We start from the raw sequence: 18,151 nt of genomic DNA, 5'->3' as shown, positions 1-18,151 counted from the left end.
GAAGTACATTGTAGGTGTCGTTAAAGAGTTACAGCTGGAAAACTCAATTTGTACTTAATTTTCAAACACCAGTTCTTCAAATACCAGTATGAGATTCCCATTTATTTGGCCTTCTAAATTTGTAACATTTCCTGATATGGTTATCATATTGAAAGAGTAGCAACATAAAAGGGCTAGAAAAACATATAAGAATAAAATAGATCCTCAGATGGTGAAACTTGTCATAACTCCACTGACTTCAGTGAAGTATGTACCTCAGTAATGGGGCAGCAGTATAAAACTCCAAGATCAATCTGGCCCAAGAGCTTATTGAAATGTGTTCTGTACACACTTCTGGTATATTAAGCAGCACAAAGTTGAAGAATAAATGCTTTTTGGCTTAAATGACTCTTTATATCTTATTATGCCAATACATTCCAAGTATGTTTTCTTCTCTTACAAAGTGTTGTAATGACACGTTGGTAAACGTTCTGGTTGAGGGTGACTAGGAAGAAGTGAAGTATGTTTAAAACATTGTTAAAAGTAACATTATGCTAAGAAGAAAAAACTTGTTTTACTACCACCTTTTCAACTTAATTTTATATTCACTTTATTTTCACTTTGTGTACGTATAGTGCAGACTTTAGGAACCTAGATTCAGTTATGCCTTTCAGCAAATGGATTGCCACAAGCCACTGTGTTATTGGATAGGCTGTTGGACATCCATGAATTCCAAGGATGAAGGAGATTTTACAGAACTGCTAGCATGTCATAAAAATGCCATCTTTTCTGATTATTGCTGAGTTGCATAATCTTCTCACTTGGGCTCCAATCTAGATAACACAAAGCAGATACAAGTGCAGCCTTTATGATACTATGAAAAAGGTGGAAAACACATGAAGCTGATAGGATGTAATTCATTTGCCAGTAATGGACCTCTAATTGTAGCTATTACAAATGTTCTGATTGTTACTATGCTGTGTTTAAGACTTGGCCCTGCGGTTTTATTGCAGAATTATTACAACTAACCCTTCGGGGGCTATGGACATATAGTTCCATTCTTCTAGGCATTCATTGGCTGATATTTTGAAATGTAGCAGTGGTCTGAGGGATAAGAGGGGCCAGAGTAAGCATAGAACTAGTAACAGTATGGATATATATTTATTTCCTTTTTTTCCCAAGGTCTAAATCAAATCTAGTCTGCAGCAGCAGGGAATGTACAGCATATTCTTTACTTACATAAGTAGGCTGGTGAAAAGTGTATTCATCCCCAAGTGCGGTGACCTTTCCCACAGCTTTAAGCATCAGCTCCCAGGCTTTAAGGCTTAATGATGCAGAGTACAACAGAGAGATTTTGTTGTGTGTCCAGGGCTGAGAAGGAGATTGTTCAATCGAAATTGTACTTGGATTTTGCCAAAGCGCTTAGGGTAGGTGGTATCTCTGCATTTATGAAAAAAATAGATCTGGCCACTCAGGAATCTAAGGAATGGGTGAAGAGGACCAGTTGTTTGTAGTCGCAAAATAGGATCGAGATTTGAAAAATCAAAATGGAATTATAAAGGGGACTGCAAGCTCTGTAAAATTGACTTTTAAATCAAAATGATCCGGCACCTAAAAAATGCTGAGCATGTTGAAAAGGCACACTTTGATGTTGTGGTGCCCTTTCCGGACCTCACACTCCCTGAAGTGGTGCTCAAACCTTTCTCTTGTATACCACAATGCACTAGTGTGCAAGTAACTCAGAGAATTTTAAAATAATGTTAACAAGTTCACTAGAATAAGAACCCAGAGACATTGTCCTTCAAAATGCGAATCAGAACTGAAGGTTTTCTGAGATTTTGAATTTTTTTCTCTTAACTTTCCCCCCCTGCACTTTTATTCACTTTGGGGAAGACTGCAAGCTCAGGTATCAAAATATTGCTGTAAAGGTCTTGGGTATGTTTGTTTTTTCTCCCCCTGGCTTAATCTGAAACCAGAATTAGAGAATTTGGGAGAGAGTTTGTTCTGACAAGGACTTCCAGCCCCATTGTGCAAGAAATCTAGAGAAGGAGCATCATTTTGAGTGTCTATACAAGGCGTGGCCAAACCGTGGCTCGCGAGCCACATGCAGCTCTTTTACAGTTCAAGTGTGGCTTGTGGACCCCCACGCCCCATTCTCCACCTATCAGACTGGGGTGGAGGGGAGTTTGGGACCTCAGCTTTGCAGTGGGGGATGGTAGGGTAGGGGCTTCTGCCCAGTGGGGTTGGGTGTCTTAAGGCTTCAGCCCCACAGAGTGCATGAGCTGGTGCTCGGGGCTTCAGCAAGACCAAGGCTGAAGATCCAAGCCCCAGCAGGTGCCTCCTGCGGTGCTGAAGCCCCGAGCCCTGGTAGGTGTGCCCTGGCTCTTGAACTTCTGAAGATTGTCATATGCGACTCGGAAGGTCAATAAGTTTGGCCACCCCGGTCTATGCAAATGAAAATCCAAAACTTTTGAGGTTCACTCTGTTATTTAACATTTTAGTTATAGAGTTCAGGTTTTATTTGGTGAAAAGAACTAACAAGAGACAGATTGAATTAGCATAGCTTTTCTTCTAATTAAAGGAATGTTAATCAACAAAGCGCTTCATTGGATAAATTAACCACAGTTCTTATCAGGGTTGCCAGAATTAACAGACTACTTGGGGTCACAAGCTCATCTCTTATGAAATGACTCTAATACCAACAGCTCCTGGTCGGGTGGCCAGGATTGTTTCTTTTAAATGCTCCCCCCAACGCTTTTCATTCCTACTCCTCAATAACTGAATAATTCAAGTGAAAAAAAAAATGCAGTAGCTCCCCATCTGAATTTTAGGAACAACGATCCTGTGTCATTCTGCCTGCGTATAATATACCCTATTGATGGTAGAAAGCGTAGCAATTATTCATATAATTCCTTCCAACTATACTAATAACAAAGTGGCACAGTCCCTTTTGGTCTTTCTTCAAGCACACACTAGCATGGTATAAATTTAAGGACTATCGTTCATATTCTTTTGCTATTTATAACTTCTCTCTTGGTGCATCCAACCTCAACTCTTCTTTCTTGTGCATATGCATTACAATCGAGTTTTTAATTATACGATTGCAGCCTGTTTTGCAATTGCAAAATAACATCAATCAAATGTTAGAGACACATCTGTTAATCTAGATACCAGTTTAGCCCCTTTCCCATAGGCCTCGGGAAAGTGTCTTTCTCCTGTAGCCCAGAGTGACCCTACAAGTGGGGAGGACCAGGGTGGATCTTTATCCCGTTCATCTTGAAAAAGGGGCAGGAGCCCTGCCAGGTGCCACCACTGAGCTGCAGCAATATATTCCCTGGCGTTTACTTTTCATCAGACAGCTAAATGGAGCACGTGCACTTGGCGATTAGTATACATGTGTTCTGTACCTGATAGTTACACTTTTTGAAAATAAGGAATCACCTTCATCAGAGAGGAAGGGTAACACTTCCAAATTATTTTGGAATAACAGAAAGCTTACTCCATTAAAATCCCCTTCATGCCCCCATTCCTCACTTCATAAAAAGAAGTGCATTAAGAGGGGAACCAAAGCGGCTTTGGAACTGCATTCCCCACATTTCAGACCAACATTCCACAGGGTAGGTGAAGGGTTGTGTGATGTAGGGTTACCATCTTTCAGGTTCCCAAAAAGAGGACACTACTGGGAGGGTCGGGCGGAATGGTGGGGGCAGACAGTTGAGGAGTGCTGGAGGGGTTTTTTGTTGGGTGTTGGAGGAATGTGTGTATACTTCGAGGGGGACCTGGGGGTACTGGAGGGGGTACCCATGGCCTCACTCTCGAGGTGGGGTGCAGTGTCACTCCCTGTCATGGTGGCAGGCCCAGGACGCAGAGCCAGCTGTCCATCAGCGCTTTCCTGCCTCACCCCCTTCTCAGGGCTGGGAGCTGGGGCCTGGGTGAATAGGATCCAGCAGCTGTGGCTGCTGGAAAGGGACCAGTTGAGACATGGAGCCAGCTTTTTTCTGAGCTGCAATGTCTGCTCTGCAAAAATCCCAGACATTTCCTCTTATTTGAAAAATTCACCTGGAGAGAGGGTGGAGGATCAAAAAAAGAGGAAATATCTGGGAAAACCCAGACGTACGGTAACCCTAGCGTGATGTCTCTGCGTCTTGTTCTCGTGGTATTCAGCATTCATTAGGTTTGCAGGTTTCTTTTACTGGTTGTTGTATAGAGAAATTTGGCCAGGCAAGCATATATTGCCCCCACAGAGACTATAAACGGGGGAATTTAATAAGAGGCAAAGAGATGGGGGTGAAGCTTTATGTGGAATGAAAGTGGTGAGCATCACAGAAAGTATATATATATAAATGGACTTATCACTTTAATGAGTAGCAAAAATCTCTCATTCTCGGTGGTATTAGTTAAGCTCTGAACATCAGTCTGAGTTGCTGCGTTGACTAATCAGTGGTTAGTAGCCTGGGGTGTTACAGCTCTTATCTATCTTTAATTATATATACATTTAGTAGGCTCAAATATTAAGGTCCTTTCCTGAGACTTACCATGACTGGGGGGGAAAAAATAGTGAAGAAGCTGTATTATCAATACTTGTATTGTGGTGGCTCCTAGGGGCCACAGTCAGGGATAGTTGGGGTCCCATTGTGCTAAACGGTGTAATCACACTGTTTTGCTGCATTCTGTAATAAACAGGCACATAGGATTTTCCATGCTGGATTCAAACATTGTTCCTGATACTTCAGTGGCCTGTCTTCGGCAGTGACCCATGCGTGATGTTTCAGGGAAAAGTTATCAATCAATATAGTTCACCTAGCCTGTTGTGTGGATATCGAGGTTGAAGGATTCTTTCCGGACCTCTCTGCAATCAGTGTATGTTCCAAACCATGATACTTGATTATTCATACTTTAGCATGCATCGTGTGCAATGCTTTTAATTATCCAGCTCTTTTAAATCCAGCACCTCTTGTTTGGCGCTGATCCCCTGCACAGAATCTCCTAGGTCAGCTACACATTGTTTGAAAATTTTCCTTTGTCTTCTAAATATGTAATACTTGCTATTAGTTTCATGAAAAGACCCCTTGGTTTCTTGTATCAAGGGAGCATATTTTTTTGTTGAACAATGCTAACCTGATTCTGCCTCTTTTCTAATGTTAAAAACTGTTTATAATGAATCTAGCATTTGTGAACGGTAGCCCTCTGTTTATCCTCAAACTAGTTAGATCATATTTGGCAGCATAAGCTTGCCGAGTACTGTCCCACTGATATGCTTTAGTGTTTCCTTGGAGGAACCATCTCTGGCAGCGAGAGTGTATTTCACCCTCTATGACCAGTTAATGATGATTAAATTATCCCAGCTATGATGCTAATTAGTACCTTTTGTAGTGGTTTTTGTTTTGTTGGATACCTTTCTACTGGGAGCTGGACTGAGGCCACTACTTTCACACAGGTTATTGAACAGCTGTCAGATGTTAATGACTCCTGGCCATTTGCATTATTAAATGGGGGAATTAAAACTTCTGTATTAATAAAGTTAATGACCTGAATTAAGAGAAACTTGATACGTTAGTAATTCTCATTGTTCTTGAAAAGAAAAGACAATATATTCCTCTGGTAATACATTATCTTCTGGGTGTACATAAACCAACGAGGATTGACCTGAGCCAAGAATAGCTAGTAGTAAATATCTGAGCTACTTGTTAAACATCAAGGCAAGGTCTACACTTAAAATGCTTCAGTGAAGTGGTGTAGTTAATCTACCGCTGTGAAAGGTGGTAGCTATCTCAACAGAAGTCTTCCTGTCAGCATAGTGCTGTCTACATCAGGGGTCAGGTCACTATGACAATGACCTTGGGGTGTGTGGATTTTTCATACCCCTGAGTAATGTAGTTATACCGATGTAAAATTATAGTGGTGACCTGGCCCAAGATTTGAAAGGAAATTTCAGGGGTTACAACAAAACTGTAAGTACTTCATTACAGCACAAGTTGAAGAATGTTAGAAGAGATGTACATGACATGAAATGACTGTATTTTTCTGTTTCAGTAATCTGTGGACATATATTCATAGGGAGGTTATCATATATATATATATATAATAAGCTCCTTATTATAAAATAAGTACATTAATATTTTTCAGGGGATATATGTACATTGCAATTAAAATCCTGCGGCTGGCCAGCCCAGCTGACCTGGACTCATGGGACTCAGGCTAAGGGGCTGCTTAATTGTGGTGTAGACATTTGAGCTTGGGCTGGAGCACAGGCTCTAAGACCCTGTGAGGTAGGAGGGTCCCGGAGCTCGGACTGCAGTCTGAGTCTGAACATCTACATCATAGCCCAAGTCAGCTGGTATGGGCCAGTTGCGGGAGTCTAATTGCAATGTAGACATACCCTAAATGACCATAAAGAGGACCCAGGCTCTTCTCATTATTTTCTTGATTTTGCAGTCATTATGAGTTTGTTTACAAGAGCTGTCCTTGTACTATGAAAAAAAGGAGAGAACATTTTTAGGAAGTACTGTCTCATTTGTATGTGACTTACAGGATATTTTGCCAGAAGTTTTTCAATTTCTAATGCATTTCTGTGGTAATAAATATTACTGTTGCTGACAGCAAAAGGAATTGTTATGCAGAGTATAAAATTAGTTGCTTATATACTTTAACTCTGATTTCGTGCTCAGTTGTTGTAATGAATGGGTTTCAAGGACAAACAAATTCTGGAGGTTTGCAAAAGCACATGTGCTAATGAGACATCTAGTGCCAATCCAACCACAAAGTTTGCATGTCCTTCACATATTTTGTTACCACTTTCCTGGCATTTAGCAGGCAATTAAAAGAGCAATTATCTTTTCTATCCTACAAATTGAGCAAAACTGGATCTCAGATTTCATATTAAATATTTCTGTTTAGAGGGCCAGGGCCAGCTCTTGTGAAGCAAGTTAGTGATTAGTATAGTAACACAAACATGTGGTGTTGAAAAAAATCACCACATATGGCGGAAGTAGTGCTACTCTGTATATTTCTCCCAATGGGCCAGAGTCTGATACTGTACACATGTTGAATAGAACCTTACTCGTAGTTAGGCAATGAGCCAAAACTGTACATGAGCTTGGAAATTCAGACACTACATTTCACTGTTTTTTCAGACGTGTAAGTATCTGAATTTATTACTGCCCTGGTTATTTGCTGATAATAAGTGAAGTGAAATATATTAAATCTAATCATCTACTTTTGATGATGGGTATATTTCTTATTCATGGATGGCAGGAAGCCCTTACTTGTTACTCATGTGGTGTGGTACAAATTGGAATCAGTATTTGAATTGAAAATAAATAAGTATTTCGCAAATTTATCTCTATACCAAATCCAACAAGAACAGTATTAACATAACCAGGAAAAAAGTATCATTAGTAAGGGCTAGTGAACCATAACATACAGAGGGGAATAAACATTAAAGCACACACACATAAATAATTTGATAGAACTGTTTCCCAGCTTCAAAAATAGCATATCCTAAATCTACACCATAAAATACAATAATAAATGCAGAAACAAAACTCAGTACGACAATAGAACGAAATAAAGCAATTACTTTAACAAATAATTTAATAATAGAGTGAGAGGGCATTTATACTGGGGTGTTTTGGCTAAATTTCAACTAAGGTAATTATATTTTGTTTACCTAAATTCTTCCTGCAGTTTCAGTTGGAAATGGCTTAACTTGTGTAACATCCCAGTGTGCTGCAAAGAGATTTTGTTTCACCCCAGAAGTGGCTATAGTTAACTGACAGCTAAATCTCTATGAGTATACAAACCCCTTGAGGTTTGTAAGTGTTTTGGGATCCTTCACGATAAAAGGTACTATATAAAATTATTACACCGATGATTATTTATGCTAGCAGTATATATAAAGGGGGGGGGGACTTTGTTAGAGGAAAACAAGAAGTGGAAAATGTGAAAGCAAAATGTCCTCAAAAAGTACGCAGTCTTTCACCATTAGTCTTATATGAAAGCCGATAGCCTGCAGTCAGGCATATTCTTATTTCTGTAATGAAATTTATGAACAGATAATAAGAGGAGAGGATATGAATATTGCTTCTTGCCTTGTTGCCACCTTTTCATGACATTTTAGTTAATTACCCTGTACCATAATGATGTACTGCTGGGTGTGCAGAGATTCAAGATAGCAAGGTAGTGATGTAGTTGCTTTGAGAAACGATGCCAACATTGCATCTCTGCATGACGTTGGAAGGAGAAGAAACAGTTGATCAAATGTCCCAAACTCAGAATAAATTTTGATCAGGCAAATAAACCTCTGCAGGGTTAAGGAGGCTTCACCTTCACCTTTAACCATATGTGTAAGGGGGTTATTCTACCACAGTAAACCACTTGCCTACTAAACGAAAGTAGTCAGATTTCAGGAGTTGGTCTGCTCATATGAACTTCTTCTGGAAAAGATTATTTGAATAAGAATACACTAATTGATCAAAATTATCAGGCAGAATATCCTCTGCAGGTTCTTTAGATAGGGATCAGATAGCTCTGGATGTTCACTCTGCAAGTTGCAAGATGACAGTATGAAACTATAGCTGTTGGAAGGGCACCCAGTCTACTGTTATAAAATAAGAGCAAAAGATGGTTGCTTGGTCCAGTACTGTCCTATTTTTGCATGTGTATTGGAGAAGGCATTTGGCGGTGCACAGGTGCACACACACACAATATTTGCCTCTTTGTTTATACGTACGTAGCTACAGTTTATATCCCAGATATAAAATAAAGTATATAGAGAAGTATAGGCTGCAACTTGTCTTTGGAGTCAGCCTTCTTTTGTTGGTCAATATATAGGACAGTGTCTAGGTTATAGACATCACTTTTAAGGAAGAGATGGAAGTGACATTTTATAAACTAGTTCTGTTTATGTTTCCAGTGGTTTAGACAGACTCAAGAAGGGACACAAATATTTTATTATATAAGGATAAAAAATCCAGGAAGATGTCAAGTGTATTCAAAAATAGTTACCTGAATTCCACTAAGGATTAATGTACAGCTTCTCTTCCTGTCAACACCTCATGGATTTCTGCCCATGCCTGGGCCATCTGTATTGTTCAGTTTAATCACTCAGGAAAGTCATGAGCCCTGCTGCATGCCTGCACAAGACAGTAAATATCCCCCTTATTCCTCTGTGTGGTTTACCCACATTGCCAGACCATCTGCATGGGGGAGAGCTGCTATTCCTCTTCCTGCACAGATGAAAGGGTGGAGCCAAGACTCTGCACCATGCGCTCCTGTCCCATCCCATCACGGAGCCATGGTGGAGGTGGCAGTCATCTGTGGCAGGAAAGGGGCTGATGCAGCCAGGAGCACCGCCAGCTTTTCTGTCGCCCTAGGCGGCAGAAGGTCCCGCCCCGAAATGCCGCCCCCACAGAGGCGGCAGAAGGTCCTGCCGCCGAAATACCGCTGCGGTCGCCGCCCCACAAATTTTAGTGCGGTCGCCTAATGGGTTGCGCCGGCCCTGGATGCAGCATACTTCCACCATGGAATAAGGCATCTGAATTGTTCTTCTCAGAATCACAGTTAGGTCCCTGTCCTGCTCCTGGGCCAGCACAGTTATTCACTATCCACTGTCCCTTAATTGGACTGGATTTTGAGGTAGCAATCTAGCCACTAGAGCCGGGGAAGATTATAAAAGGCAGAGAATGAGAGAACAAAGCTTTTCGCTCATTACATCACAAAGGGATGGATGCTCATGGGCTGGAGACCATGGGATAAGCCAGCCCTGGTTACAGGATGAGACACACCTGGGTTGCATCAAGTGATCTGCATGTAAAAAACAATGCAGGAAGTTGCAGTAAAGGGGGGAAGACAAGGAGATTGCAGCTATGGCTGTAGATACTGCAGGGAGCAAGAAGGCTTCTGCAGGTCCTGAATCAGCAGGGAAAAAGCTGAAGAAGCAGGAGAGATTGGGAGAAGGCTCTTCAAGCAGGGAGGCCTCGGGGAGACCCTGTCCAAGCAGGAAAGAGACTTGTGACGGCCAACTGGGCCAAAGACTGTGTGAGCTTGTGCTTTGTTAATCAGCAGGCAGACAGTGAACTGGCCTTAAGGCCTAGAGCAGCGGTCTCCAAAGTGGGGTGCGCGAGAGGATCCTTGGGGGTGCGCGGCAGGTTTTTTGTTGTTTGTTTTTTGCTTCGGCGCAGCAGGGGGTGCGTGCTCAAAATTTTTTTACTGATAGGGGTGCGCTATCAAAAAAGTTTGGAGACCACTGGCCTAGAGGACCAGAGGACTCAATAAAGTAGACTCCAAGAGAGAGCTTGTTTGAACTACGTGTGGACAATCAGTTCTTAAAGGGCCCTGAAGAGAGGGGTAACAGAGGCAGAATGACGTAGAATGACCTTTGGCCACTTGGTGATGCTCAGGTTGAGGCCAGCCCACGTTTAATTGCAAATGTATTCATTAAAATGAAGAATTTATTCTATTTGAAACCCTTACAATGCCTTATAATTCTTTTTAATATTGACTATTATGTGTTACTTGATTAAATACATGCTGAATTTCACAACAGTCTTGGATTTTCCATGAGGATATTGTAAAGCAAGAGTGGACAGTTGATGTTGAATAACAATATAGAAAATAATCTGTGGGATTATTTTCTATATTGTTATTCAACATCAACTGTCCACTCTTGCTTTACAATATCCTAGATTATAGGCAACGGACATTCATATCCCAGGAATCCTAGATTTACCCCTAGATGATGAGAATGCCAGAACAAAGAGAGACTCCTTGATAAACAGGTAGCAAAATTTCGGAGAACTTTTCACAGACAATAAAATATTGGCATATCCCACCAATAGGATCATAAATATATTCTCAGTGGCCTGTTTCCATGCAAATTGGTCACAAGAGTTTTGCTCCATTACTCCTGAGAAGCTCAGCAATGAAGATAAATTAGGTAACCCACAAGGATGTATTGGAGGGCCTGATCCAAAACCTACTGCATTCAATGGAAAGACTTAATGGGTGCTGGATCAAGCCCATATACCAATTAGTTCTAGGTTCTAAACCTGCCATAACCCTTTCCTTGAAACGCTACCCCATCGCTGACCTAAAGTAATCTTGTAGCATCAGTGTGTCTATGCTGGGTGGGGCTCATTACAATAACCCTTATATTGAAATGCTGTGTAGTCAGGTATGCAATGTAGTGTTGTGGTGTTTCTTTTTTTCATCATATTGTGAATGTCAATTGACGATTATATAAATTTTAAACTGACATCGAGTGTGCTTTGTAATACTCAAAGTATTTTATCTTCACAGTTTGCCGGGAAGATTCATATCAGTCCATAGTCTCCTGTGCTGCCGTAGTACTTACACCTATAGAACCACCTGGGGAAGCAAAGAAAAAAGAAGAGCCAAAAATGCCTGATGTGGCCAAACGGTGAGTGAATTGTTAAAATATTCGTTTCCATTGCAATTTAAGCAGCAAAACCAAATTGTGCCCTTAGATATGCATGAGCAATTCCTTTCCACTTCACCAAGATTTATGATGATATAGCTGAGGGCAGAAATTGGCCTGAGCCTGGGTAAGTTTCTTTTGTTTAACAGTAAACACCTTCCAGTGGTTGTGGTAATGAGGTGGTTTTTCAGTGTGAGGTAGGCAACAGACATTCATATCCCAGGAAATAGATTTTTAAAGAGTTTTATTACGGTTTTTTATTTCTATATAAATAATTCTTAATACTTGCATAATCTTTCTATTCAGTAATTGATAGTATAAAGACCATTCATTCCTAAAAGCTTTGCTCTACTTTGATATTTCAGTATTTTTCAGTGACTGTTTTACTGCTTTGATGTAAGGTCTGATGGCAGCTTCAGGAGTGTAGTAGTGGGCTTCCAAGTAAATCCTATTAAATTAAACAGACTGTAGTTTGATATCTTGCACCACTGCTTTGGATGAGAATCATAACCACAGCATGGGTAGCAGCATTTATCTTGAAATACCAGGCAGGATGGTTGTTCCTTAACAATTGAGTCCTTGGAGAATGGAAAAGACACATTTTTAATGAAAAGAAGAAAATACTTTGTGCAGTGACAAAGCACTGCAGTTAAAATTGTAGGCCATACATTTTAAAATGCACAAGGTAATTTTAAAAATAATTTAGGATTCTATAGTATCAACCATCATTACTCAAGGATAGATCTTCGGGCTGCATTAAAGTCCTTATCTTCAGTTCAGCTAGCAGTAAGGAAACTTAATTTTGGATATTTATTATCAGAAATTCTATTTCCACAAAACCTTAGTCTGAACACTTGCAAACTTTGAAAGGTTAAGAAGTTAGAAATCAGGTCCTCAACCTAGATTCAAATGTGGTAAGTCAGGATCAAACTTAGAAATATTTGCGCTCTTTCTATTTTATTGCAGCTAGTACCAGATCTGACCCACAACACCAGATCTGAAGTCTGTCCATCCCCATTCCTTCTAACCTACATAGGCAGTTTGAATTCAGATCCAGATCAAGATCTGAACTCCATGGCTCAGGCCTGTATCCAACTGTAATATGTATTCCACTTTTGAGATAAGTCATTTGTTGTGAGTCTATCTATAATTAAATGATTAGCTACATCATAGACATTACTTTTGCTATTATTACATTCAGTCAAATATTGGAACATATTTTTATATAGTGTGTAATGGTATTTTAGGAACATGATTCTGCATCATATCCTTCTGTACCCTTCTGAATACAAAGTATTTGAAGAAGGTTTTAGGACTCAAAGTTTTGGACGGGGATCTAGAGTATTCAGGCTGAAACACTACAGTAAATTTGTATTTTCTCTCCACTGAGAAGCAAACCTGCAGTGTTCTTTGTACTACCTTCTCCACTACTAATATGATCTGCAGTTTCGCCTTTGTAATCTCTTGTGGATTTGGTCTAAGGCAATTTCCGTATGTGCTCAAGGAGTGAATGATGCTTCCTGGTTGACTTTTTCCTTCACCTAATTGATATTAGCAAGTCTGTTTTTTTCCCCCTTTAAAAACACACTGGCGATGTTTTCAAAAGCACCCTGGCAATCATATAAATGTCTCTGGTCTCATGCACACACGGGTCTCAGTAACAAGCTCTGACCTCTGATACTGTAGAGATTTGCATACTTCAAAATGTGCACCTCTTGCACTGTGACTGCTGAAACATATTTGAATGTACCCACATGAATCGAAAGCAAATACTATCACTTGATTAGTATATTTGTAACAATACATCTCCCAGATTATACAGGGGGCAGGAGGGGAAACACATCTCCAGAACTGCTGAGCATATCTTTGATTAAGATTTCAGTAAATTATCTTGAAATTTTCAAAGCACTTTGGAACCAATTACTTAATTTTATCATTCATTTATTGTGTGATGTTATGATTAACTAACATGTCATGTCATATATAATCATTGTATGCTAAATAGATTTAAATTGTAGGATTATAGAAGTATGAGATTGATTAGTATTTAGACATAAGTATGTATTAGGTATAAGTAATTAGAGCTGAATCGTAAACCTACAAGCTGAGGCCTGTAAAATGTCAGTTTAGCAATACTAGGCCATAGATTTAAGAAATCCTTGACATAAGTGACCAAAGAATTATGCCACAAAATTATGAGAAAAGATTTGCCAGTGAGTGATATTGTGAAAAATTAAAGGCAAGATTAACTTTTTATTACAAGATACCCGATAGTCACATTTTTCTAACACATGCTCTAACCGCAGGGTGCCCTATCTGTGTAACTCCTAATGAGAATAAAAGGAACCTATGAAAAATGGAGTGCCCCAGTATTCTTGGGGGACACAATACAAATGAGGAAAAAGTGAATGGACACCTCCGTGCAAATGCACAGAATGTCAGTGTAGTCATAATCACAAGATAAAGGTGGGCTCTCAAATTAGGTAAAATTAATTATTTACAGGAAAATGCTAGCAGGAATCATCCCTCTCCTGATGATTAATTGGTAAGGCATCCATCAGACCCTAAGAATATTGTTAAGGAAGTCAGTATAACTATATTTGTAACTTGTGCATAGGTCTTTATAGGATTTTTAAATGCTTGGGTAATCATAACCTTAATTGTAACTTTAATAAAACTTGTAAAACAGACTAGAGCCATGTCTATATTTAGAAGCGTACAGTGGCACAGCAGTACTGATACAGCTCTGCTGCTGTAAGAGTGCTTGTGTATCCGCGTCATGCCAGTGGGAGAGAGTCTACCATCAACATAATAATACCAGCTGAATGAGGGGCAGTAGCTATGTTGGCGGGAGAGCATCTCCCACCGACATAGCGCTGTGCGCATGAGCGCTTATGCTGGCAAAGCTTATGTCACTCAGGGGTGTGTTTTTTCACACCCCTGAGCAACAAAAGTTTTGCTGACGTAAGTGCTAGTGTAGACATGGCCTAGATCTTGTACTTGTGTGTACTTGAATGTGTGGTCACTATCCTTGGTCTTTGTGTGTTCCTAGACACTCTAAATCTGAAGCAGGTATCAGAAGTGGCTTTCACTTTGTTGAGCTCGAAACTGTAGCCACCAGAGCCGAACCCCATGGTGGTGTAATACAACATTACTAAATTCACTTTAAATAAAATACAAGGCTACAGTTTACTGGGAGGATTAAGGCGTAATGGCTGAGTGTTGTGGAGCACCATTCTTAATGCCCCTTTCATTTCTTTCTCCTATCTCCATACATTTTTTTCACGCTATTGTCTACACGAACATCATTTCCATCCCCATTCATTAAACTATGACCCTCTTTTCATTCAACATCTCCTTTAAAATTTGCTTTTTCTATGAGGGCCACTAATAAAGAATTTAGAATTGGGCGAAAAACCCAAGCCCAGTAATGTGTTCCTGCATTTAGATATCCCAGTGTGTCTTCTGTTTGTGTCCCTCTTAGATGCCAAGCCTGCAAACTGGCTTTGCATTGTCAGGCTCCAGTCGCCATACAGAACCACGCTGACTTCATTTCAACTCTGCATGGATGGATGATTCCATTTATATGGAGCAGCTTGGAGGTTCAAGGCTTTAGATTGTAAAATCAGGGATTACTAAACTGTAGATGATGTTTGCTGAATAGAATGTAGGAGTTAGTCTATTTAACAGTATCTTGGGTGTACACTTTCTGTGCGTCTTTCTGAAAATGTTTTTGGGTGTGTGTAGATGTAAATAAAATTGAAATAAATAACCAAATACTGTTGAAAGAGGGTGTGCTCCCCAATAATGATGCGAGGCAGTAGTGTGGTATGACAGAGGTGCAAACATGGCTATAAAAATGGTCTTGTTGAGAAGACCATAAAGTGAACATATTTAATGGGAAAGTATGCTATATGTTTTTAAGGCTAGGAACGGATGCTCTGTATATATAAGTACCAAGTAAAATGTGTAATAATATAAATAAGACAAGATGGGTAAGGTAATACCTTTTATTGGGCTAACTTCTGTTGGTGAAAGAGACATGATTTTGAGCTTACACAGAGCTCTTCTTCAGGTCTGGGAAAGGCACTCAGAGTGTCACAGCTAAATACAAGGTAGACCAAATTGCTCAGCATAAGGACTTAACACATATTGTAAGAGACCATTCAAGGTGAAGTGGGCAGTTAACACCTCTGCTGTCATAGGATAAAAGAGGGAATTAATGGGTTATGGATTGTTGTAATGGGCCACAAATCCAGAGTCTCTGTTCAGTCCACGATTTGTCGTATCTCACAAAGTTATGAATTTAAGCTCCCAGACTGATGTTTTTAAGATGATGTGCAGTCTTCCTTTGAGGACAGGGACTGAGAGGTCAGATATGAAGTGATCATTTTGTGAAAAGGGTTCGCCCACAGGTGATGCAGTGTTTTTGTCTTTCATCATTTTTCTGTGTGAGTTCGTTCAAGAGGATAGTGATTGTCTTCTTTCACCCAAATAGTTGTTGTTAGGACATTTAGTGCACTTGATGAGGTGCACCACATGTTGTGATAGGCATGTGTAGGACCCATGGATCTTGAAAGGTGTGTTGTGGGGGTTATCATTTGAACCGTGAAGATATGTCTTCAGGTTTTGCATCTGTTGTTCTGGCAGGGTCTGGTGCCACTTTTAGTTGGTGTGTCCTGATCTGTGGGGAGCTTGCTTCTAATGATGAGCTTGGTGAGCTGTTTGAAGGCCGGAAGAGGGGGTTCAGGAAAGAATATGGGGTTTAATGATACCAGTGTGGGTGGTAGGTGGTATCTAGGGGGGTTGCATTTGGAGGTTGTTGTTTTTTCTGTATTAAGGCAGGTTTATTCGAGGTATTTGGGTGCTCATTTCATGATGCAATCTACTTCTTGGATGGAGTGTCCTTGTTTGGTGAAGGTGGTTTTAAGTATGCTAAGGTATGTATCTCAGACTTTTTCCTTGGATTATGTTCTGAGTTCCTGGTTGTAGACAAGAGATTTCTTGGTGTGTTTGGGGTGGTTACTGGATCTGTGTAACTAAGTGTGGGTGATCCTTGATTGGTCTGTTACAATATGTTTCAAGTATCAGAGGGGTAGCCGTATTAGTCTGGATCTGTAAAAAGCAACAGAGAGTCCTGTGGCACCTTTAAGACTAATAGATGTATTGGAGCATAAGCTTTCGTGGGTGAATACCCACTTGGTCAGACCCACGAAAGCTTATGCTCCAATACATCTGTTAGTCTTAAAGGTGCCACAGGACTCTCTGTTGCTTTTTACAATATGTGTTAACTCCTTATCCTAAACGATCTGTTCCATTTTGTGTTTAGCTGTGACACTCAGTACTTTTCACGGATCCTGAAGACTGCTGTGTAAGCTCAAAAGCATGTCTTTTCACCAACAGAAGTTGGTCCAATAAAAGATATTACCTCATCTACCTTGTCTTTCTAATATCCTGGGACTTACACAGCTGCAACAACACTGCAAACAGTGGAAGATATTGAATTTTGCTGTGTAAAATGGAAACTCCACAACATGAAGAAAAAGGAGGCGAAACTTAACCATGTCATCTACTTCCTGAGGAAATACAAGAAACAAAATACCATCCCCAGAGGACTCACCATCTAGATCCCTCTGGCCGCAACCTACAGTTCCAAATATGCAGAACCACCTCCTGAACCTCACATATTCCAGAAGGGACTAGCTCAAACAAGAAATCATTACATACTCCAACACACTGGAAGGAAAAAAATCAGGAAACTTACCTGGAAATCATGCAAGAAACCCAAAATTACCAAAAACAAAACAAAACAACCTCATGACAGACATCCAACACAAAAACAAAAAGTGGAACCAACTAAAATAGGCCTTTAGTTTGAACTGCCTAATGTTTGGTTAACCTTGTTGCTATGTCTTGGGAACAAAAGTGCTTAACATTTTTAAATAATATATGGTATTTGTTTATCTTAATTACTGTAAGCAGCAAATGAACATGCCAGAAGAGGTAGCAGGAAAGTTCAAATTCTTTGAAGAGCTCCTAAGTCAACATACAGTGGCACTAGGGGGGAAAAAAAGACCAATTTTATCTCACTCCCCCCCCAATGATTTTTGTTTTGGAGGAGCTCATAAATATTTAATTAGAAAGCTGTTCATTAAGCACACCTGGGGAATTATTAGATCATATTTGATTTGCTCGCGGTAGGCAAAATCCTGCCCTCACTAAAAGTACATTTGTTAAGAACTTGGTTAGAGAGCGGCAGCAGCTGAGCACAGACTCCTAGGCCTTCTTGCTGGCAATAAGGAGTCATTGCTCAGAAAGTTCTGGGGGTGATATCCTCTGCTTCACCGAGAAGGGGAAAAAAAAGAACAATATGCCCCAATCCCTATTACATGGTACTAATTACAGTTATAGAGTGGGGCTGAGGGCTTTAACTATGCTCTGGCATCTAACTAAGCTCTCTTGAGGCTGGGGGAGTGCCAAGAATACACATTGCTCTGCTCTTGTGCCAGATGCATTTGGTAGGGGGGGAAGTTATCATCTCCTTAGGGTAAGGGCTGTGACTTCTCCTATGTTCTGTCCTCGATGAAGCATGGTATCAATGTTAAGTGAGTAATAAGAAGCTACTTTCTGTGAATCCTTTCCCCTCCTTCTCCACAGCACACTGTGCAATGCAGCAAAGGATTATTTTTTTCTCAGCAAAAGTTAATAATCAGAATGAAAGTAGGCGGTCCCCAA

At 40.2% G+C, this 18,151-nt stretch overlaps 1 protein-coding gene across 2 annotated transcripts in view; it reads left to right on the top strand.

The window, feature by feature from the left end:
- Positions 1 to 18,151, top strand: part of CCSER1 (coiled-coil serine rich protein 1) — a 1,059,536-nt gene that overhangs the window by 258,042 nt on the left and 783,343 nt on the right. For both annotated transcript variants that reach the window (XM_024216934.3, XM_024216935.3), the window contains exon 5: positions 11,278 to 11,398. In XM_024216934.3, coding sequence (XP_024072702.2) covers positions 11,278 to 11,398 — 121 coding nt within the window. The remainder of the gene's footprint in view (positions 1 to 11,277; positions 11,399 to 18,151) is intronic.

This window comes from Terrapene carolina, unplaced genomic scaffold (genome assembly GCF_002925995.2).
Source record: "Terrapene carolina triunguis isolate 2854851 unplaced genomic scaffold, T_m_triunguis-2.0 Scaffold789, whole genome shotgun sequence".
Classification (NCBI taxonomy): domain Eukaryota; kingdom Metazoa; phylum Chordata; order Testudines; family Emydidae; genus Terrapene; species Terrapene triunguis.
Note: the sequence above shows the minus strand (reverse complement) of the source record. Positions and strands in the feature narration are given on the sequence as shown.